This window comes from Mus caroli, unplaced genomic scaffold (genome assembly GCF_978045245.1).
Source record: "Mus caroli unplaced genomic scaffold, Mus_caroli_1 scaffold_15, whole genome shotgun sequence".
NCBI lineage: Eukaryota > Metazoa > Chordata > Mammalia > Rodentia > Muridae > Mus > Mus caroli.
In genome coordinates this window covers 13,378,797-13,401,507 of record NW_028227270.1, presented here as the reverse complement: position 1 = coordinate 13,401,507, position 22,711 = coordinate 13,378,797, and the positions used below count along the sequence as shown (strand labels likewise).

At 42.4% G+C, this 22,711-nt stretch overlaps 2 protein-coding genes across 5 annotated transcripts in view; one reads left to right on the top strand and one right to left on the bottom strand.

Moving 5' to 3' along the window:
• Positions 1-3,581: 3,581 nt before the first annotated feature.
• On the top strand, positions 3,582-8,988 carry Smim15 (small integral membrane protein 15). Of its 3 annotated transcripts, none has more exons than XM_021180409.2 (3): positions 3,582-3,642; positions 5,566-5,706; positions 6,577-8,988. In XM_021180409.2, exon 3 carries the CDS (start codon positions 6,599-6,601, stop codon positions 6,821-6,823), a length of 225 nt encoding a protein of 74 aa, XP_021036068.1. In that variant the 5' UTR covers positions 3,582-3,642; positions 5,566-5,706; positions 6,577-6,598; the 3' UTR covers positions 6,824-8,988. The 3 variants fall into 3 exon arrangements, with proteins under 3 accessions (XP_021036068.1, XP_021036069.1, XP_029324487.1); XM_021180410.2 differs by having other exon boundaries at positions 3,631-3,866; XM_029468627.2 differs by lacking the exon at positions 3,582-3,642 and adding an exon at positions 3,649-3,789.
• Positions 8,989-11,525: 2,537 nt separating this feature from the next.
• Positions 11,526-22,711, bottom strand: part of Ndufaf2 (NADH:ubiquinone oxidoreductase complex assembly factor 2) — a 158,602-nt gene continuing 147,416 nt past the window's right edge. The window contains exon 6 of one of the 2 annotated variants that reach the window (XM_085830852.1): positions 11,526-12,054. In XM_085830852.1, the coding sequence (XP_085686978.1) occupies positions 11,806-12,054 (249 nt within the window). In that variant the 3' untranslated portion in view covers positions 11,526-11,805. The remainder of the gene's footprint in view (positions 12,055-22,711) is intronic. The other variant, XM_029468237.2, reaches the window with a different exon arrangement.

Below are 22,711 nucleotides of genomic sequence, written 5' to 3'. Positions count from 1 at the left end.
TAGGCACTTGTGTGGCATGTGCCACACACCTGGGTTCAGCCCAGTACTGCAACAATGATACAGTGATGTTCATACTTTTGAGGCAACTAATCTTGGGGTTTACATTCTAAAAAACTGTCTAGGTTACTGTCTAGGAGAGACAAGAAGCCAGTAAACCCAGACTGAAGAGCCGTGCAAGCAGAGCAGTGGTGGCTGTGGAGGACTCGGGTGGGAAGGCCGCAATTGTTTGCCAGCCCCCTTCAAAGGCATTAGCTCTACAAAGGCATAAAAGCAAGCTCCCAAGAAGTCATCAACAAAAACAAAAGCCATCTGTGTGTGTGTTTGTGTGTGTGTCTGACCTTCCATGAGTGGGGCTCTGGGGATGGAATTCAGCCTTGATTGCCAGCGTCTTTACCCTCTGTCTCTTTAGCCCCAGAAATGATAATCTTGCATTACTCCCTGTTGAGTTTCTTACTCTTTTGAGTACTAATTCTGTTTTTCCTAAGCTCCTACACGGATGAGTCTGTGACCGTAAGACACATGCCTTTAATTTAAGCAGACATTTCTTAGTAGTATTAGCAATATTGATACTTTCAGTACTGCCCAATAATATCAAATGTTGGTTAAAAATAACAACTGAAATAACCCTGTCTGGCCTGATAGGCCCTAATGAGTTTTCTAGAAAGAGTCTGATAGACACCTCATAGATAAAACAAGCTGACGAGAGACTCCCGAAGTGTAATCTACCCAGAAGCAGAGGCCATAGTGGGATGAATCACTGATGGGTCGATAAATGGAGAAGTGAAAGCGGTCTGCACAGAGGCAGGTTATGCACGTTCAAACAAGCAGCCAACCAGCACGGCTGGAAAAGCCTTCCCCAGCACACTAGCTCTGAGAGATGCTGCCACCACCTGGACAGTAGGCAAGTAGGGGATTTTAGTTCTTGTCAGCAGTGACAGACTCAAAAAGCATAACTCCGCTTTGGGGGCGGGGGTGGGGTGGGGAGAAAAGAGAAAACATTTCTGCTAAGACAGGAGTGAGCAGAGATTTTGATAAAATACTTTTAGAATCCTAAGTCTTCTGTTGTTAACTGGAAAACCTGTATAAGAACATGAACTTTGATGGGTGATTTAGTTCGGGATTAGTGACACTATTCAAGAAGCACTGACTTCAGTACTTGGTACACAGAAAGTACTCAACTGATATTTCAATAAGGTTATGAAATAAAATTCAGGGAGAAAACCCAATTCCATCCAAAGAAGTTACATATGTACAGGGTTACTGGAGGGAAATAAGGCCAAGTACAGGTGAGAGACCTTCAGGCATCTTTTAATCAGAGCAAATAATAACATTATTACAACAACAGAAATCAGGGTACATGCCTTTCATTGACACATGGTTAGAGTGAGACTTAACTTTGTACTTAACAAACATTAAGAAAAGACTTTAGAAACTAAGGAATGACAAGGAATTCTACTAGGAATTACCTTCTCAAGAGGAAAGCAAACGTACAACTTTTTAAGGCTTTGTGCAATAACAAATATTGTGCTTCAGAGCTGCTATGCGGGCATGCTGCTTTAATCCTGCAGACACAGCTCTTCCTAGTCTGCTCTCCAATGGGAACTACCTTAACACCCTACCTCCTCTCTGAGACAGGGTCTCAAGTAGCCCAGAATGGTTCAAACTCACTGTGCGCCTACCAAGGTTGTTAATCTTCCTGTCCTCACTTCTCAAGTCTCAGGGTTACACCTGGCTAAAATCTGCTTCTTAAGAACAAGGCAGAACGTATTAGTTGTTCTCTCATAATGCTATTCTGAAGGACATTTGGGAGAATAAAATCCAGGTTAAGACAACGGTGGTGGTGACTGCCCATCATCCCATTACTTAAGAGAGTGGACCAGAATGACCCAGAGCTCAGGTAGAGCCCGGGCTACATAGCAAGAGTCTTTCAAACAAACAAACAAACAAACAAACAAACAAACCAACCAACAAACAAACCCATGACTACCCCCTCTCCCAGAAAGGATAAAGAGCTAGAGGACTGGCCAGATAACACTAATTTACTGATTTGAAGGAGCCTGAATGACCAGAGGTCAACTAGAATGCCCTCTAGATATACAGGAGGAAAAGGCTCAGAGTGAATGAGTGCTGTAGGAGCATCAGTACGGAGACTAAAAAGCTGACCTTGCTACGGAACAGTCAGCCCACGGTTTGGGAGCCTATCTTACTTATCATCTTTGGTTAAGGTAATGGAGGCCTCAGTAAGGCTGTCCTCTATGGCAACCTCTATGCTGTTCTTGGGCTTGCACAGGCCTGCCTAATACACCAGAAGAGAGAGCCCTAAAATCTGAGTGTGAAGGCTAGGCCTCCAATAGCCAAAGAAACTTGCTGCTTTCTTTCTCTCCTTTGTAAGTGTGTGTACTGTGCACCCCCTCCTCAGTTCCTTCCTTACTGTGCTGCTTCCTTTTATTCCCAAGACTTTCTGGGACCCTGGGTCCTTTAGAGATAAAACAGAGCAACACACTGGGAGGCAGAACTTGTGAGGAACCATCTACTGAAGTGAACATGTCACTGATACAAGCCGGTTATGGGTACACTTGTTCTGCACAGGTTTTAAGCAATCCTTCAGGCTTTCACACAAGAATAAGAAAACCACGGCTGCTATTACAATATGCAGCCATTCGCGTATACCCGGGTAGCAGTATTTTAGATCCTTAGATTAGCTGCCAAAGTCTGCTCCTTGGTAAATAATGGTTACCGTTGTTATACTATAACTACTCATACATGTCTCGGCTTGCTCCTCAAAGGGAACGCTCAGTCTCTCAGGAATAAAAACTTGCTTTATTTGGCACACAACAGCGAGGAGGTCTTGCAACATTCGCCAGAGGCAGTCAAACAGAGCAAGTAGTTCAGGCAAGCAATCACAAAATTTGAACACCAACCAAACCAGAGCTAATCTTTCCGTCCCTGTAGATTAGGAGACCCATTTAACGCACCCCTTTCTGCTTGTTGACTTTTTGAAGTCCTTTATTTATGTATTGCGATCTCTATGCCCTGACAGTTTAATTATTGACAGTTTACTTTGGGGCAAGTATCGACCATTCCTTTGTGAAATAAGTTAGGCTCTTAAATGAAAACCAAACAACGGAACCTCTTTCCCACAGCGTGGCAGCATTTCCCCCTGGTACCAAGGTTCATTGGACACATCCCAGCCCGGCTGCTGCTTGGCCGAATCTTTAAATATTTAACCTTTGTTCAACTCTACAGCATGAGTGAGGGGCGAGCTAGGGAACAAGCCAGAGTCCTTCCACGGCCGCGAGAAGGCTCTAAGGAGACTGCGGGGTCCACCTCGTGTCTAGCTGCGGCTCTCTGGGCTGAGAGTCCCCTGGACGAACTCCTCACCCACTCCGTCTCCTCGCCGGCGTCCCACGCAGGACGCGAGGCCACGAAGCCCCACCTGCAGCGCACACGAAGCGGCGCGCGGCGGCATCACCGGCCGCGGACCCGAAGTCTCCGCGCCGCCCCTCCCCGCCCTCCCGCTCTGGCTCTAGCCATGGCGCCGCCGGAAACCCGCCCGCCACTTCCTCATCCCGCCCCGCCCCGCCCCGCCTTCGGGCGGGACCTGAGCGGAGCGGCTTCCGCTTTCCACTTTCCTGCCTGGTGGTGAGTGGGAATGGGAGCGGGGATCCCCTAGGGCTGCGGTGGCTTGCAGTAGCCTAAGCTGAGCGTGTGGCCGGGCTCTCCCGGCTCTCTGAGCTCCTGACTGCGGGTCCTGCCCGGCTTCGCTCGGCGGGGCGGCGTCCTTAGCCGGTGAGGCCGACTGATGACCGTGGACATGGCCCGGGGCAAGGAGAATGCTAAGCGGGGAAAGTTAGGAGAGAGAAGCTGTAAGTCTAGAGAACGCCTGGTGCAGCTCCGGGTCCCCTAGGCTTTTTGAGGTGAAGGAGTGTGCCTGAAAGTGAGGCGAGGATGTTCTGGTCCGAGACTGAGGTGCTCTCGAGATGTGGCCTGTGGACCGTAACTTTGCCATAACCTAGTCATCAAGTCGCGCTAGTCTTATTTGCAAAGTTGGGCGGTTTTCGCAGAGACTTGTATTTAGTTCGTTACTGGACTCGAGAAAGATCGATCCTTCTTGGACCTTCCTGCAAACTGGTTACAACTGGGCGAGGGCGTAACGACAAGGGACTGGATGGTTAATGTCTCCAGCAAGTTTAATGTGCTGAAAAGTAGGGGCATGGTTTCTGGTACAAATACGGAGATAGCATGGGGACATGGAAGTTAAATCCAGGGATAGTTTTCTTGATGTGACGGGTTGTGGGTACCATGATTATTTTGGTAATTCTTTATTTTCTTGTAAGGTACACTAGTTGTACTACAGACCACAAAACCTTTAAAGAGCAAGGCATAGTGTTTGACTTTGTAACGATGTACCCAATCCAACAAGTAAATGAGGAGTCTTAAGTACAAGCAGTTTAAATTCTTGGTTGGTCAGCGGTGGATCATCTGTCTACTGTGCTCTACTTGGCTTTGGTTTGGATCCCCAGCAGTAGATGCAAAGATTAAAAATCTTTATGGGCATGGTGCCTGTAACATGTCAGCCAGCCAGCTTGATTTTTTTAATATTAGTGAAAGTCATTCAGACAAAATTTTAGTAGTCAAGTAATTTACTTAAAATACTTGGCTTCTACGAATGAGTACTCTTATTTTGGGGCATTTGCAGTTGTAATTTAGGGAGAAATAGGTGTTAAGGGGCTATACTATTATAGAAAGATGTTTTTACTTGTTTGTGTTTAGAGAATTGAGAGATTTTTTTTCCCATTCCTAATCTTACTGTAAAGGTATCTTTTATTCTCCTGTTGTAATTGTCATCTTTGAGGCTTACTGCTCAGTCTGCTAACCCAGTCCTAGTCCCGGAAGCTTCTAGCCTCCATACTATCTTATCTAGGCTTAGAGTGTTTTCAGCTTCTGAGACTTATTGCTGAAAAGTGCATCCTTTCTTGTTCTTCCTGAGTGCTGGCTAACTTACTCACTCACTTACTCACTCAACTGTTCTGGCTCAAACTCCTTGCCAAGTTGACTGATTCAATCTGGCTTCTCTTTCTCCTCTTCTGAATTGCTCTGCTTGACCTCAAACTCTAGCAATGTGTTCTGCTCTTCTGGCTTCTCATCCTCTGGCTCATTGTCTTCACCTGTGTCTAGCTTGTTCTCTCTCTCCAGCCTGTCTCTGTAAAACTCTCCTGGTAAAACTGCCTTCTCCTTTCTTCTCTCTCTGGGCTGCTCTCTTAAGTAGCCTCTTTTTCCTCTTTCTTCTTTTGAGGGCTGGGCACATCCTGTATCTATCAAATCTTTCTCTGATTCATCACTTTGACATCACTTTCAAATTTGGTGCTTCCTTCTACAAACTAACTTGACCTTGTTTGGGATTAAAGGTTGTATACTAAGGGCGTGTCTGCATTCCAGGCAGAGGGACCAAAGGTGTGTGCTAAGGGCGGGGCCACACTATAGCACAATCTTGGGGTTCACAGTGTGATCAAAATATCCTGCAATATCTTACAATAGTTATGACTTAATTTTCTCCTTTTCTAGCTCATCCATGTATATGTATATAGAATTTAACCCCCTCCACATCGTATGGTCATACTGAAGAAGACATAACCAACAATCATCTGAATTGATTGACTCACGGATAGTCCCAGGGGAAATTAGAGGTCACTACTCTAACATAAGGTAAATGGTTTTTAAAAATCTTAGCTTGAGACTTTAGGTGGCTGTAAACACACACAAACCTTCCCTAATGCTGGCATTGTAATTCAACCTGTAATTGAAACAGGTTGCTAGAAATAGGAACAATATAGAAAATGCCACTCAAGTCCTCACCATATTTTACCAGGTGATCCTCCATTACCAACTCAAAAAAGACCAAGATGCACACTTACCGTGTGGATGAATTTCTCATTGTGATTTTTTTTTTTTTTGTAGAGCTGTCAAATTTGAAAGCCCATAACTTAGCAATCTTTTTTTTCCCCCTAGATGTATGAATGTGGATTTTTTTTTTTTTTTAAAGCATCATGGTTTCCTTAACCTACGTTCCAAAAATAAACATCTACTTCTCTTTCTCTGGGAGAATTTTTTTATGGTCTGGCCCGAGAAGTCAGACAAGAAGTCTGATTTGTACTTTTGTTAATTAGCACTCAGCAGTACTAATGGTCTGTCAGCAACGGCAGGCTTCAGCTCTTTCCTGAATTGAGCCGGTGGAAGTCAAGATCTTTGTTTGTCTGCTCCTGCACAGTTTGTCCTGAGAATTAGAGGCATGGAGGACGCCCATAGGACACAGTTCAAGTGGGCCTTACCTTCTATAAATTGGTCTTTACTTTCTATAAATTATTTGTGTTGTTCGATTTGAACTATTTTTTTTTCCTAAATGGAGATACTAATCTTTATTGAAATGCTACTAATTAATACTGAATAAAACAAAACTATGCAATAATGGAATTCTGATTAAATTGGATGTGTTCTAACTTTCAGGATTTGAGTAACCATATAGTCTTCTGGTTTTTTTTTTATTTTTTTCTTTCCCCCCTCCCTTCATTCTCCAAGCCGCTTCCTGCTTGCTGCAAAGATGCTTGACATAAAGGCTTGGGCTGAGTATGTTGTGGAGTGGGCTGCAAAGGACCCATATGGCTTCCTTACCACAGTTATCTTGGCGCTCACACCACTGTTCCTAGCTAGTGCTGTACTGTCCTGGAAGTTGGCCAAGATGATTGAAGCCAGAGAGAAGGAGCAAAAGAAGAAACAAAAACGGCAAGAAAACATCGCAAAAGCTAAACGGCTAAAGAAGGATTGACGGGGCGCACAGACTGTAGCTAGAGAAGACCCTCTGGAAGCTCTGCAGCTTTGGAAGGACTCTCACGGAATTTCCAGGCGGTTCCTGATGACTCCTGATAGTATTATTTAGTGAATTAATCTGACCGTACAGAAGAGTCATGTTCTGACCTCAATACTATAGTAACTTTTAGGCTTGGAAATAAAAGTTTGTTGGTATCTACTGGCAAGTATTTAAGTTAGCATTTATCATACAGGTGGAGCATACCTAATGTGAAAATTCAACGCTCAGAAGCACTGTAAAACCTAACACCTGTGCTCAAGACATGATGCCAAGAGCGGAAAAGCCCACAGCCCACTTCGGGATGGGTTGCAGTCAAAATACAGGTGCACTAAAAATACATCAAGTTATCTTCAAGCCATGAGAAATATAAGCGGACCTTGTGTTCAGAATTGGATCCCATTCTCAAGGTATTATGAAATACTTTAAAGTCTGGAAAAAAAATTAAAACATTCCAAGCCCCAAGAATTTCTGTCTGTTCAACCTGTAGTAAAAATTCTTTAAACTGACACTCATTTGCCATTTTGGAGCTTAAAGTATTCAAGTGAAAAATGATGAGAAAATGGTTTTAGAATATGGTAGTTTAAATGGGGTTCAGTTCTAGACAGAGGATATTAGGAATGTAAAAGAACTAACCGGAAGTGGAAAGTTTACTTTGGCTTAAAAGAGATACAGTATATTAATCACCTTTTCAAAATCATTACTGCTTATTTTTTTTGGAATGGAAGCATTACTTTCTCAAAGGAAAATTTTATTAATGAGTATGGCTATTTTCATTCTTCTGACTTTAGCTTTTAACACAGCTAGTAATTATCAAGATACTGCATTGTAAAACCTAACTTTATATAGGATTCTTATTACCTTGACCACGTTCAGTACCACCTACTGGATGGACTAGGTTCTGTACTTTGAACACTGCCATTTGCTTAAACGTGTTGCAGAGTAACATGCTGTAGAGCCGGCAGTGCAGATGCTTTGTGCTGGTGACACCTTGGGTTCTGTTTTAAATGTAAACTTGTTAAATGTCACCGGATAATTAGCTGATTACATAGACACTACTTTTGTTTTTATTGTTTACAACCAATATAGTAGTGATGTCCTGTTACTCTTTACTTAATATAGGTTCAAAGTGAAAATCAGAATTTCAAATTTATGAAGTCATACTTCATAATTTAAGCCAGTAAGGGTTTAAATTTGGGAACATGATTTCATGGGTATAACAGTGGTTGCAGGGATTGCAATAAAATGGCAGAAGTACAAGCTGGGCACCTTCCAGTGGTAATACACATACGAGACTATTAATCATGGCTTTTCTAAATGCATTGTCGAGCAAAATTCACTGCAGTATTTTAGTGCTTATTACTGTTTTCTGCACCTCTGATAATTTTAAGTTAGAATAATTGTTAGTCTTAATAAAAATGAAACTAAATATTGAAATAAATTTGATACCTTTTTATAAAGAGGTCCTGAGTTTTTGTCTTTTGGTGGGAGGAGTATTTGTTTAAATTACATATATCATGCAAGTTAATGTTTCAAAAAGATTACGAATTTCAGTCATAGCTAAATGTTCTAGAGTTAGGATAGTTTCTCAAAAGAAGTCAAGGACCCCTAAAAATACTGACGGACCGGCTGTTTTCTTTAGGTTATTAGCTCCTGGTTGGTCCCATCTTCAGCTCTAGGCACTAAAAGAATTCAGTATTCACTTACGACTGTCAGGTGATCTCGGTTGCATTATATTTATGTAGTAAGGTATTGTATCATCAGAAAAAACTTGCTTATAAAGAACCACTGGTCTACATAGATCTTCAGAACCCACAGTTTGGATGTCACTAATTTCACAGAAAGTTTCAGTATATTTTGTTTATGGCCGCATTTTAGTGTGGAGTCCAAATAGTGAAGCAAAAGGTACAATAATCCTCAGTAAAGAAGAGGTTTCGGTAATTTAAAGGTATGTAACTAAAAGTCTGGTTTCCTAATATACCTTGATGTCCTAATGTGACAATTTTGTATTTGATGTAAGCTATTATTTCTTTAACATTGGAGACTTTGTATCCATGAGATCAACAGACATTTAAACTATTGGGGAAGATGTGTGTGTGCGCACGGGCGCTGGGAATAAAGCAGGAAACACTGAAGTTTAGAATTCGTCCGAAAATCCATCTTTTCTCATTGAGAAACAGTAGTATTGTTAGAAGACTCTTACATGTTATCCAGAATACTTTTTAAAAGAAATGCCCGTTTGTCATGTCTGAATTTCTGAAAACTAAATGCAGTTGTTTCCCCTTTTGTGGCTAGAAACATGCTGTCCTGAGGCTGTTCAAGCATTTTCCCCAAATAATAGAGGAAATGTGATCCTACTTCAGATGGCCGCCTTAATATCTGCATTTGGTTATAGGGTCACGTAGTTTATTGCTTCTTGTTTGGAATAAATATTTAAGGCCAGTTTTTTGGAACACAATAACAGATGGTCAGATATCAAAGTTTTGAAAATGCAAATGGAACTTGGACAAGTTTCTTTATAATTTCTCGAAATCTCAGTTGACTTCCAGCCTCTTCATCCTTTTTTTCATAGAATATAAACAGTTTGAAGAGTGATTTAAATAAATTCAGATTATTTTTTAAATAATGTGGTTAATGGAATAGAATTAAAAAGATCAATACAGTGGTAATTAGTTCAAGGTTAATTAAGAAAGGAGCTTTCTGTTGATAAAAGAACGGTAATGATTTTCCCTTACATTTTTGTTTATGTTTTGAGATTATAATCACATCTTTCTACTTTCCTCCCTCCAAACCTTCCCATTCTCCTACCCCAGCCCAGCCCAGCCCTAACGCCTGCCATCTTTCAAACTCATGGCCTCTTTCTGTTACATACATACATACATACATACATACACGTGTGTATTCTTAAATCTAACATGCTCAGTCCACATAGCTACTTCAGTGTGTGTACTTCAAATATAGGTGCAGCTAAGTTATATGATTAAACCCTGGAATCAGAAACATTGTTTTGCGCTTTAGGAGTCTGCACAATATTAAGGCCATCCTTGCAGAAGTATCCACATACATACATAGCAGAAGTTCTTCGGTATGTATTTGGTCTGCAATAAAATGGCAGAAGTACAAGCTGGGCACCTTCCAGCGTTCTTTTGTTAATAATGAACATTTTCACTCTTGAGACTAACCCTAACCTTTGAACATAAGTATAAAATCTGTCTTGAAAGACATAATAAATTTTGAAATGTTCAAATAGAGTTAATTAAAAAAATGAATCGTGGCAGGCAAGATATCATTTATTATTTAAATTCTGCTTTGAGTGTTTCACTGCTGGGTGGCTTTTTTTTAATGTAACTTTTCTTATTCACTTTACATCCCACTCACTGGACCCTTCCCGTTTACTCCCTCCCCTAGTCCTCCATCCTACCTCCCCTCCTCCAAGCAGGCGTGGACCCCTGTGGGTATCTCCCCACCCTGGCACTTCAAGTCTCTGTGAGGCTAGGTGCTTCCTCCCTCATTGAAACAAGACAAGGCAGCTCAGCTAGAAGACCATATCCTACCTACAGGTAACAGCTTTTGGGATAGCCCCCATTCCAGTTGTTCAGGACCCACCTGAAGACCAAGGTGTACATCTGCTACAGATGTGAAGGAGGCCACCCTGTGTATGTTCTTTGGTTGGTGGTTCAGACTCTGAAGCCCCAAGGGTCCAAGTCCGTTGACTCTGTTGGTCTTCCTGTCCCTTTCACACCCCACAATCCTTCCTCCTATTCTTCCATAAAGGGTCCCCAACCTCCATCCACTGTTTGGCTGTGGTTGGCTAGGTGGCTTTTAAAAAGTGGAATGGCAAATGAAGTCTGGCAAGCCAGCAGAGGCAGGTGAATCCCTGGATTTGAGGCCAGTGTGGTGTACACAGTATGACTTTTTTTTTTTTTTTTTACCATTTTTTATTAGATATTTTCTTCATTTACATTTCAAATGCTATCTCGTAAGTCTGCCACCCACTCTCACTTCTTGGCCCAGGTGTTCCCCTGTACTGGGGCAAATGAAGTTTGCTAGACCAAGGGGCCTCTCTTACCAATGATGGCCGACTAGGCCATCTTCTACTACATATGCAGCTAGAGACATGAGCTCTGGGGGTACTTAGTTCATATTGTTCCTCCTATAGGGTTGCAGACCCCTTCAGCTCTTGGGTACTTTCTCTAGCTCCTTCATTGGGGACCCTGTGTTCCATCCAATAGATGACAGTGAGCATCCACTTCTGTATTTGCCAGGCACTGGCAAAGCCTCACAGGAGACAGCTATATCAGGGTCCTTTCAGTAAAATCTTGTTGGTGTATGCAATAGTGTCTGCGTTTGGTGGCTGATTATGGGATGGACTCCCAGGCGGGGCAGTCTCTGGATGTTTTAGCTCCTTTTGTTTTAGCTCCAAACTTGAGACCTTATTTCTAAAACAAGGCCCACAGCACATGATAATCAGGCTAGAATTGTATCTTGTTTGTTCTGTAGGAGATTCACATGACTGTTCGGCATCACCTGACAGCAAACCTACTATTCATTACTTAAAGTTTCTTTGGATCATATGTTCTGTCCCAAGTTCTCTTATTGAAATAAGAATTCCCCTCCCCCTCCCTTTTTAGCAGCTGAAAGCCCACTGTTGTCCTTCCTTTATCAATGCTGGTTCCCGCCTGAGCCCGGGGACATTGCATGTACTGGGTATGTAAAGTGGCATGACACTTGCCTGCATAGTTATCAAGGAGGGAAACGATCACGTGTAGGATTCAAACCTAAGTACAGTTAGGCTTCTATACTTACAATATCATGTTATACATAATCAATAAGCTTTGTGGAACACAGTTTATAGTCAGGAAATACAAAGGGATCAACTTTTAACCTTTTATTTGTTAAAATAGCCATCTCCTTACAAATGCTATGACTTTAGGACAGTGCATTCATTGACTTTCTCTTTTGCCGTCTTCTGGCATCCAGGATCCTGGCTGAAAAGTTTTGCCAGTGCTGGTGGGAGCCACTGAGGGCTCTTCCTTTCCAAAATACGGGGCAGAGGCGTGCCCTTTAACTTGAGTTGCAGTAGATGAAGGCAAGAGTTCTTCACTGGTTTCTTTACCGAGTTTATCTTTTTCATAAAAATCTTGGCTTTTTATTTTAATTTCTTCTCTGTATTTTTCATTCTTTAGTATTTCCTGCACACAGATATAATTGGGAAACATGATTAAATTTTTAGTTTAAATCATTCAAAGGTTTATGGAAACAAAGTCAATCAAGATATTAAGAGATTCTGCGTTACATGTGTAGCTAATGAACAGGCTCAGGCCGGAAAGGCTTTCAATTACATATCATTCTGAAATATTCCTTATTTTATGTTATAAGAGAAAGACTGAGACAACACAGAAAAATATTTACTACTTAAAAAGTAAAACCAATGTTGCCTAAGAGTCCACACTACTCTAGTTTCCAGGCTTCACAGCTGCTTTCTGCCTTAAGGCCAAGCGGCCATGACTGCTTTTCCACTGCAGAGCAAGATGCGCTGGAGCATCCCAGAATGCTACTCATACCTGCCACTCTGTGTCAGTGGGATTCACTGAATGCTAATTCACCGTCTGCATTGCTGATCTAAGCTCCATCTACTTCTGTGTCCCTAGAGTGGTCTAGTGGAGACCAGAGCTGAAAGTTCAGCAGGTCCTAGGCTCGAGCTACAGAGAGGCTCTTCACTACTGGAAGTGTTTCCTCAAAGCAGCCAATTGGCAGGAAGTTGCAGCTTGGCTCTATCTGGGATCTATACTAAAATTACAGTGAATCTTTTATTATTGTTTTACACTGAGTACAAGACTGTCATAGAAGCATCATTACATAGACCTTTCAGAAAGGCAATGAAATCCTTTCGGGTTGCAGGGTGAGAAGGCAGGATAGAAGCATCCTTCACATGATAATGAGAGACTAGAGTATGAGGAAATAGAGGACAAGCTCCAAGGATCAAGAAAGACAAGCAGAGAAAGCTAGAGGGCACAGAATCAGAAAGGCACAAAGCAGCCATGTTTCAAGATTGGCTCCCTGGAGGAAGAAGTGTGAAGTAAACTGGGAGAGTGTAAACAGCCCCCCAACCCCACCCCAATACCAACAGGCCAGGGAAACTTACGATTCTTACAAACTTTAAATCCAGCACAGGGAGTTAGTCTGAAAGTGACCCCCTCCTCTGCAGCAAACTAGCTCAAAAAGAAATCCATCACACAAGTGTTCTAACAAGATGTCATGCAACCACACACATGAACCGGGTGGTGGTACACAGGGCTGTAAGTTCAGCTTCCTTGAGGTGGAAGCAGGAGAATTCAGACTTCAAGGTCCTTGCTAGTCCTAGCCAGTGCCTATCCAGCTGAGCTAAATGAGACCCAATCTCTTAAAAATACAAAGCTGCATTCAAAGATACAGGAGTAGATGAAATACTGCACTAAGAATTCAGACAGCTGTTGCTAAAAGGATGAGTAAATTCCAAGAGGGTAAAGTAGAGAGGTTAATGAACAAAGGAGACAACAGGGGATGTGAGTGAGTCATCATCAGAGCAGCAGAGGCTCTGAAACAGAGCAAGCCTAAGGAAACAGCGGCTGTGCAGTAGGTAACAGTCTGACAACGAAGGCTCATGCTGATTTAAAGAGAGTGACTGCTTATTCCACTGTGCTAAGAAATAAACACCCAACTTGCAGCCATCCTCCTTTTTAGCTCCTGTCCTAGTAGGGACTTAAGCTTAGGGTGTATACAAGCTTGGCAAGTGTTCTACTACAGGGCTGTATCCCTACCCTACCCTACCCTAGTCCTTTTGAAACAGCGAAAGGAGGTGATACAATGACATCTTCAAATTTCCCACCAAGATGGTGCACAACTGGTACCACACTAGCCTGTTAAAAAAAGAAAAAAAAAAAAACAGAAAAAAAAAAGTAGAGAAATGTACAAAACACAGTGCTCAGAGCCCAGATGTGACTTCTGAAAGGTGAGGGATAAAATGAGGTACTGCCTGTTACCCTGCATTTCTGCCTGGATACACATTATGGACTGCCACATGGGCTAGGGCCCAAGAGAACTTGGCATCTCACTAAGCTCAAGCCATAATGTTAGCTGCCTCTGGAGACTAAGGAAGATGGAGCAGACTGGGCAGATTATCAAGTTCTAGACTCTGCACAGGGACCCACTTTAGTGTTCAGAAAGATGCCTGCTGAGTATGCATAATGTGAGCCTTCACAAAGCCAGCCAGGAGGACTTCTGGCCAAGTCTTAGAACAGAGCAGAGCAGAGCAGAGCAGAGCAGAAAGATGGACCACTGCTGGAGCTAGCCCTGGATTAGGAGACATTCAAGATCTATCAGCCCAAGGAAGTGTAGAAGCACCTGGGCAAACAGTAAAGACCCCAGGAGCCCAGCTGCTTGGATTAGAAGCAAACAGCATAAGAGCAGGCTTGCTTTAGAACTGTGCTATTGAATGCAGTAGCCAGATGTTATTTGACTTTAACTTATTTAGAATAGATAAGATTTAGAAATCAAAGTATTTAACAGCCAAATGTATACAGTGGCTACTGCACTGGAAAAGACAGATACAAAAATCTCCACCATTACAGAATTTCTTATTGGAGTATACTAGAGTTTATCTAATATAACTTAGAAATAATCCTTCAGAACTTTGAGGTGAATCACATGCTAATTAATGGTCCATCAGTACAAACCTCAGTAAAAGGAAAGATAACAAAACCCACACATTATAAACAAAGGACCATGTTAGCGGTCACCATGCAAGCAAGAAGAGAGAGTGTGATTTAAATGTAGCCCAGAGTTATAGACCTTGAAATGATTGAACCAACAAATAAGGATGTCATTACAGCTAGAGCATAAAAATGTTCAGCTATAATGGCTGCAGGAGGGAAGACAGGAAACAAAGAGAACCAAGAGAAGAACTAGAGGGGAAACGTACATGCCAGGAAACCTTGAGTGCTGTTTAGCAGCCAATCAGACACAGTACAAGAAAAGAGTTAAAAAGCTATGAGCTTAAATGAGGGATTGGAAAAGCTTACAAAATAAAGCCTCAGTGAGGTGGGGCCGTAACAAGTTGTTCACCATGTACATACACAATGGAAATAATAATCAAAAATACCCAAAGGGGATACAAATATAAACTTACATATCCAAGAAGTTCAACAGACCCCGATTGGGATGACCACACACCAAAATCAAACTGCTAAAAACTGAGGAGAAAGGGGAATCTTTAGAGGAAGGGGCACTCAGACGTGAGAGACAGAAATCACTGAGTTCTCTCAGAACTAGTGAGTGTGCTAAGAAGAGAGAACGGCTTTGAAGTGCTCAAATAAGAAGACCAGTTATAGAATTCCCTATCCTGTGAAACTCTTCTCAAGAAACATTTTCAGACAAATAGAAGCTGAACTGATCACAAGCAAATCTGAAGATGAGAAACATTAGAGGAAATATTTCAGCTAATGTAAAGTCCTACATAGAGAAGTCTGATCCCAGGTAATAGGCCGAGCCCACAGGGAAGCAGCAGTGAAGGCCTTCCCTGCACAGAAACTCAGGGTTTCTGCACACTTTGCTAGGTGTTGGTATTCTAGAACTCTGTTCATTCCTTTCAAGTTCTTGAAAAATATGAAGACCGTCAGAACCCTGTCCAGTGATTGTGTTGCTACCACGACAGCTCCTCAAGCTTTGCAGACCAAGTTCAGGACAGTACAGCTGAGAAGGGAGGGCTGCTAATCCCATATGCAGCCCTCAGACCACCATTACTTTTGTGTCTCAGCACTGTGTCTCAATAGGCAGCAAAAGGCAAGCAGCTTCAGGGAAGGAAGGCTGTTTCAGCTCACAGAATAAGGGGAAACAGTCTGTCAAGGTAGAGAAGCCGTGGCTGCAGGGTCATGGATGTGAGAGTGCACAGCTGGGAAGCCTCATGCTTTTCACATCTCAGCAGAACAGGAAGTAGAGAGCAGTCAGGAAGCTGGGCTTCACTATGAAGCACATTTCTAGCAACTCATTTCCACCTCCGTCCCCCTCTTCCTGCCGCCCGCACACCTGTTCTTCCAAACAGCATTAGCAGCCAGGGACCTAGTGTTCAGGCACACAAGCCTATGGGGACATTTCACATTCTCAAGGCTAAAGCCTTCCCTGCTTCCACTAAGGACAAGCACGCACCCGCCTAGCATGCCTTCCATGGGCCACACCAGTTTCTGTGTCCCTTGACATAGGATTTTGAGCAGCATATCAACAGTGGTCTTTTGATTCAGTCTGAAGCCAAGTCATGGAATTAACAATCACGAAATCACAGGTAGTAAAGTCAACCCCATCCTGGGAGAGCGACATGGAGTCTCATGGAGTGAACAGCTGAAGAATATTATTCCCTACCAAGCTCAAAGAAGAAACCCTACTGACAATGGAGACAGACTGAACTCAGTCAAAATCTGTATGCTAAGTTGTCCCGTAAGTGTGGTTATGAATGACGTGTCTGTGATAACTATCATTAATAAAACAGGCAGCAGAACTTATTCCCATGTAGCCAATACACTGAGCTTTGTTTATGGAGCCTTGTTTTGGTGACAGTTGACAGACCTGTCAATGCTACCTATTGTTTGAATTTATAGGTTATTTTATATGTCAATATTGTGACCTTAAACGTCATCGTGGAGGATGAGATACAACAGCAAAAGGGAAGAGGCTGAATGCCTTCAAAATGCTCGCTACATAAGACAGAGACGGTAGCTATTTTTCTGGTCTCATTCATTAATGTGAACCCAAGCTCCCCAAAGGTGGTCCAGTCCTCTGTAACGCCATTACTTGCTAAGAGTCCTCTGGGTAGCTGTACTCAACAGTGCAAATTGATACATGAATCATGATGCCAAAAAGCTTTTAAAGTTTTTTTTTTTTAAGGCTTAAATATGCACTCTACTAATATGCTGACATATAGCGCAGTCACAGACATTAGGCATGATATCATCAGGAGAGTTATCTTTATCAGTCTTTTATGTAAGATTCTAATAGAGGCATTTTCTACAATGGTGAGGAATCAGCTCTACCATACAGTTATGGCTGTAGGAAATCTGAAGTAAAAGTAATAGAAATGTAGATGATAAGAGAAGGCAAAGCAAATGGCAGACTAGAGAAAAGGTCCTCACAATAATGTGTCCTGAGAGCGAAGGAAACCCAGGCAGTGTACAGCTGAGACTTGGACAGAACTGTAAAATCTGAGGTGGGGGGGCAGGGGAACTGGCAAACACTCCCTGACGAGGCTGCCATGGATGGACCAAAGCTTCGATGACTGCTGGGTTCTGGGGACAAGGACAAGCCAAGAAATATCTGAGCAAGTCCTAAAGATTATCCAGAGACTTCCACCTCAAGTTCTTCTGACTCCGAGGCCACCACTGGAATTAAGTGTGCAAACGAACAATTCTGAGTGTGCTAGTGAGGGCAGCTGAGTACTGAAGTGCAAGTCTGTGTCCTTAACAAGAACATTTAGGAGCGCTGTTAGCAGCAAACCTAGTAATAGTGCATACGCTGCAACAACATAGGTCACTAGACTGTTCACATTTTGTGTATGTGATATATGCATAACGAGAATAGACAGTTGTCTCCATTATGTTATTCAAGATCCTACCCCAACCCAGATTTTATTTTTAAAATATTTAAACCAAGCAACTGAGACTTAGTCTATCAAGGAGTTTTCCTGTAATGCATTTATGTATATGCATGTGTGATGCTGACGATAAGATACTCATGTCAAATTTAAAAGGTTCCATGATAACAGCCTTCAAAATGATTGTTATAATTTTGAGCGGGGGGATCTTGGGACTGACCAGGGCCTTGTACATGCTAAGCGTGCACCCTGCCACTGGGTCACACCCTCAGTCATGTCCGTTTTCCCATGGACAAACAGGTGGAAGGACAGACTAGTGACAGTCTTTCGTTAGGCCGTTATCAATTTTGCTTTGAAATTGCTAGAAATCTAATCAGGAAACAAACAAACCAAAAGCCCTGAGAGAGGTCATGAGCCTTGTACACGCCATGGCAGAGCCCGGTTTTGAAGTTTAAGCTCTGGTTCCTGAGGCACATGTGGCTACCAGGGCTTGAAACTTCTAAGTATAGTATACATAAGTATGTTCAAATGTAGGTGCAGAGACATACTGAAAAATCAAAATGTGGCTCAAATAAGTTTAACAGCACTTCATTATTAGAAAGTTTCTTCTTATATATAAACCAGTGAGCCTTAGGAGTCAGTCAGATTCAGGCACACACCATTCTTACATTTTTCTATAGGAAGAAAACTGTTTCTGTTGTTGAATTTTATGAAGCTCAAATTATACTACATATAGAAAATGAGAATGGAAATTTATAAAATGTTACTACTTAAAATTACAATACTTGTAATATAGTTATTGACATTATATATAGGAGAACATGTAAAATAAAAATACAAGGAAAATTTTGGTCTCACATAAAGACATAATTCTAAAATGCTTAAATTATTACATATACTCTCTAAAATTTATGTACATTTTAATCTCTTATCAGCCATATGGCATAGAGAGGATAAACTTAATTTTACTAGTTCCACTAGTTTTGTTTTATAAGTTTAACTATACTTGTGAAAGAATAACATTTAATTTAAAATCGTATTAAACATTTTAGTATGTGTATTTCCTTTGAGTTAAATAAAAAATTACAAATACAAAAGGATTTAATCAACAGATTAAAAGCGAAATTTGGCCAGAAGTATGTTTCTGAATGCCATATTACAGATAGTCACAGAGATGGGAGCACATTACATTATTAATATACCACAGAGATCCATCCCTCGGGAACACTGTAAGCTGAACACGCACACTGGGGTGTGTGTGGAGGCTGGGGTTGAACTCGGCCTCCACCACTACCACTGTACTGTATCCCACCTCCTGGAAATTCTTTTTGACATCAATTTCGTAACATGCAGAGAAAAATTCAATCCTAGCAAACGCTGTGTTGAAAATGCCCCTCAGTTTAAGTGACCTTCCTTATTCTATAAGGTGAACTGTTGGGATGACACAGTGAGTTATTAGATTATCCATCCCCTTTTCAGTCTAGAAAAAGGGGAGGTACATAGGTCCTCCAAAAGTATTCTGTGTTCAGACAAACCCAAGGAAAGTGCTGACATATTAACCAGTGACGCTAGGCTGACCCACATAAGGATAAATAAATGAGCTTTAGCACTCAGGTTAGAACGCTAGTACGGGGCTGCAAAGGCGTCTATTAGAACCGAAGAGCAGGAGGGACTTCGTCTCCAGCACATGGTGCTCCGCTCTGTGTTCCTGCCAATCACTTCTGTGCCTCTGCCAAATCAATGTCACAGTTAATTTATGCACTTTCAAATCCACTGCAAACATCCTCTGATCAATTACAGCAATGAAAATACACACGGAGGTTTGTTGTTTTGACACGCTTTCTTGAACGCTCTCTTCTGCATTCCCCCCCAAACATCTCTAATTACAAGAAGTTAATCTCACTGGTTCTTGTTATTTGAGGGGACAATTGTAAGGTTTGTTTATATTCTTTGCTGGTTAGGAATTTCTGGCACTGAGTTTTCTGTCTTTGAACTTGAGCCAGATTAATAATTAAATCTTGAAATGTCACTAAAACGAACTCATCACAGAACCCCAGTCATTAATAGTTTTGTGTCGGTATTTCCTTTAATAAAAGAAATGAACTTCCCCATGTATACATTAAAAAAAAAAAACAAAAACAAAAAAAACAAAAAAAACCCCTCCGAGATAAAGACACCATTATTTAATAGAAAAACTCAGCAGTTAAACACTAATAGAAAATAATTAAAGTTACTTAGCTTTAGTCTTATTTAATTGAACTACTCTGGTAGGAGACAAAGAAAACGTTGCTCTCTTATGTGAAGGCGGGGGTGGCGGGGAGGGATTAAAATCCCTGAAAGAAAAGACAATGTTGGAAGTCCATGGCTTTCTTCCGAGAAAGTGACATGGCAGAGAAGCAAAAGCCAGGAAGAAAAGAGAAGGAGCCGCCATGAGTGGCTGCTAAGGTTTACTGACTCATCTGCCAGCTGCTGGAGGGGGAAAGGTTCTCTTCTGTGTTGAGAGATGAAGAAGAGCTGGGCAAGCAATGCACGGAGTTAGAGAAGCCACATATATGAAGGCTGTCCCAGAGAACAAAAAGGCTATGGTCACACATCAGACTTAGGACTTGATGCAGGGACAATGCAGACTGTGATGCTAAAGAGACTCTGACCCCTGCTCTCTCTTCTTCTATGCACTCGGTCAATAAAGACCAGGCATCCTCACATCAAGGTTATGTTCTTATACCTGTCCTTGGTGTGCAGGGCAGAATAAGTCATGGTGTCACCCTGCAGTGATTCTGATCTAGACGGGTGTCAAGGACTGAAAGTTCTGTTCGGTCATCAGGGAAGGCCTAGGGATCCTACTGTCCCATTCAATTATTCTTTGGCTCATTCATGTGAACCATGTGCAGAGCGGAGTTAAAGGATACAATATTTACCCAGTGCTCAAAGAAGTAACAATTTTAGTGAGAAAGACAAGGATTAATGTATTCAAGTGTAAGGATGTTTGAAAATGCAGAAGAAAAGGCCATCTCCTGAATATTAGTCTCACTGAGGGAACTAGGGCTAGAAATGATTTTTTGGAGAAGATAATATTTGAGTGTTAACCAGTTGGCAGAAATCAATCAGAGAACCAAGAGGTCAGAGAGGTGTGCGCATGCTCACAGGGCTGAGGAGGAAAGCAGTGTTGGGCATTCATGATGCTCGAATGGAATCAGAGACCATAGCACTCAGAATATGCTATTTCTTGCAATACACTTTAAGGTTTTATTCTGAAGACTTTGAAGCAAGAACAGGATTCCAGAGGAAGAATACAAATGTTTTAAAGGTGAATTTGAATTTCAGATACACAAACAATAGCTTAGTATTTATGACCTATATACTGCATGGGACCTACTTACACTTAAAATCAGTTGTTTATTTAAAATTAATGTTTAATGGGCTACATTATATTTCTATTTGCTTAATCTGCAGACATAAATACAGGGTTTCCACGTTCACTTCATTTTTTTAAAAGTAAGACTATGGCAACTGTGTACACTGGACTGAGAGGTGAGGGGGAGGGGCGGGCATATGAGAATAGAGAGATGAAATAGGTGTTTCTACAGAAATGCCAGAAAGAAGTCATCAGGCCAGAAAGCCACAGTGGTGGTGAGGCCGAGAAGCATCTGTGCTCTGGGTGGGAAGCTTGGGAGGGGGGCAAGCAGACCACCTCACCGTTTTAGCGAGCGACTGCAAAGCATGTCCTTAGCCATGGCTGCAAAGACAAGGCCATGCCAGCCCTCAGTGCGCGGGAAGGGGAGGTTTGAGGCCAAGGTGAGATAAAAACTGAGAAAAAGAGGTATGTGTGTGCATGGTATGTTCATGTGCACATGTGTGTTACACATTCATATACCAAATGAGATGTCTGTAAAACATTCAGGTTCTTTTACCAAACTCAGCTCCTCTGTGGCCAAGTGTCCAAACAGTTTGGCCTCAAGTATTTGAGGACTCAGGCATAGGCCCTCTTATTTCTATACTCTCTTCAGGGATAACTGTTTTTCATGCTGCAAGTTAAAAAATCTCCATATTGCTGAACAATCTCAGATTTATACTTTTAGCCCTGACAGATTTCTAGGGTCCAAAGCTCTAAGTCAAACTAGCCCAATAGACTTGACAGTTTCATTCAAACTGTCCACAGGCCACAAGGTCACATGTCTAGCCTGTACTTGAAGAAGGAATCTGCTTCCACCTGCCGCTGCCAGGTACTTGTCACAAGCCACTCACAAGGCTCTCATAGAGTTGGGGGCCAATGCAGTCTTGTCTATCTGTTCTCTCTGGACCCCTGGCAGCTCTGTTGTGTTTCACTGGCCTCTCTTCCCAATCCTCATCTGCTAAACTACAGGCCAGCTCCAAGGCAACAGCCAACAACGTGCACAGACAGCCTTGAAAGTTACTGATCACTCTTGGAGTAGGCTTTGTCACAATCAAGTGCACATTAGTGGGAAGATCTGATGAGGAGGTGGAGGCAGGAGGGGGGGGTAGGAAAAGTTAGAGGAGGAGGGGCATATTTACAGAGCTGCCCCTGTGTCCCCTTCCGTCCCCTACCTATGCAGCACTAAATCTTACCAGCTCTTCCTACTGTACCTTGAACTCTGCATTTGTCGCTACCTCTCTTGCCAACAGCATTTCTTACTAGGACTACAGGCACTTCCTAACATGTCTCCTTGGGCCTCGTGGCCAACAGAGGCTGACTTTTCATGCCAGTTCTCACTAACAAACCTTTCATGGGTTTATTATAAGTTACGTTAGATTTGCATGTAGGAGACTCCAGATCCTTCCCAGCTGCAAGGGGAGCTGTGACAAGACAGCTCACACCAGTCCACAATGCTGTTGCATGGAGCAGTAGCAGAGGGCTGCCTTGCTAATGCTTTAAGGGAAGCCTATCCAGTGAAACAGACAGGCAAGGACATAAAGCCAGGCCACACCAACCAGACGGGCAGTACAAACGCGCTAAGGATCCCCAAGAGCTTGCCAGGGCTTTGCTGGGCCTCTGTCACTGTTTGACTTTGTCATTTTTGTCCTTTGTCCTCTTTCTTCCACAAGGATCTACTAGACACCTTCTACTGTAACTTCATCTCGGGCCTGCAGCCTATGAGGAGGGTCAGGGGATCTGACTGCTCTCTTCTCCTCTAATCATGGCTCTCTCTGCTCTGCTGCAGCCCCACTGGCTGCTTCTGTGTTCTTCAGACACTTTCCCCGTTGTCACTGGG

Coding starts and splice junctions, on each gene's coding strand:
- Smim15 (XM_021180409.2), top strand. CDS start 6,599: ATGCTTGACATAAAGGCTTGGGCTGAGTATGTTGTGGAGTGGGCTGCA.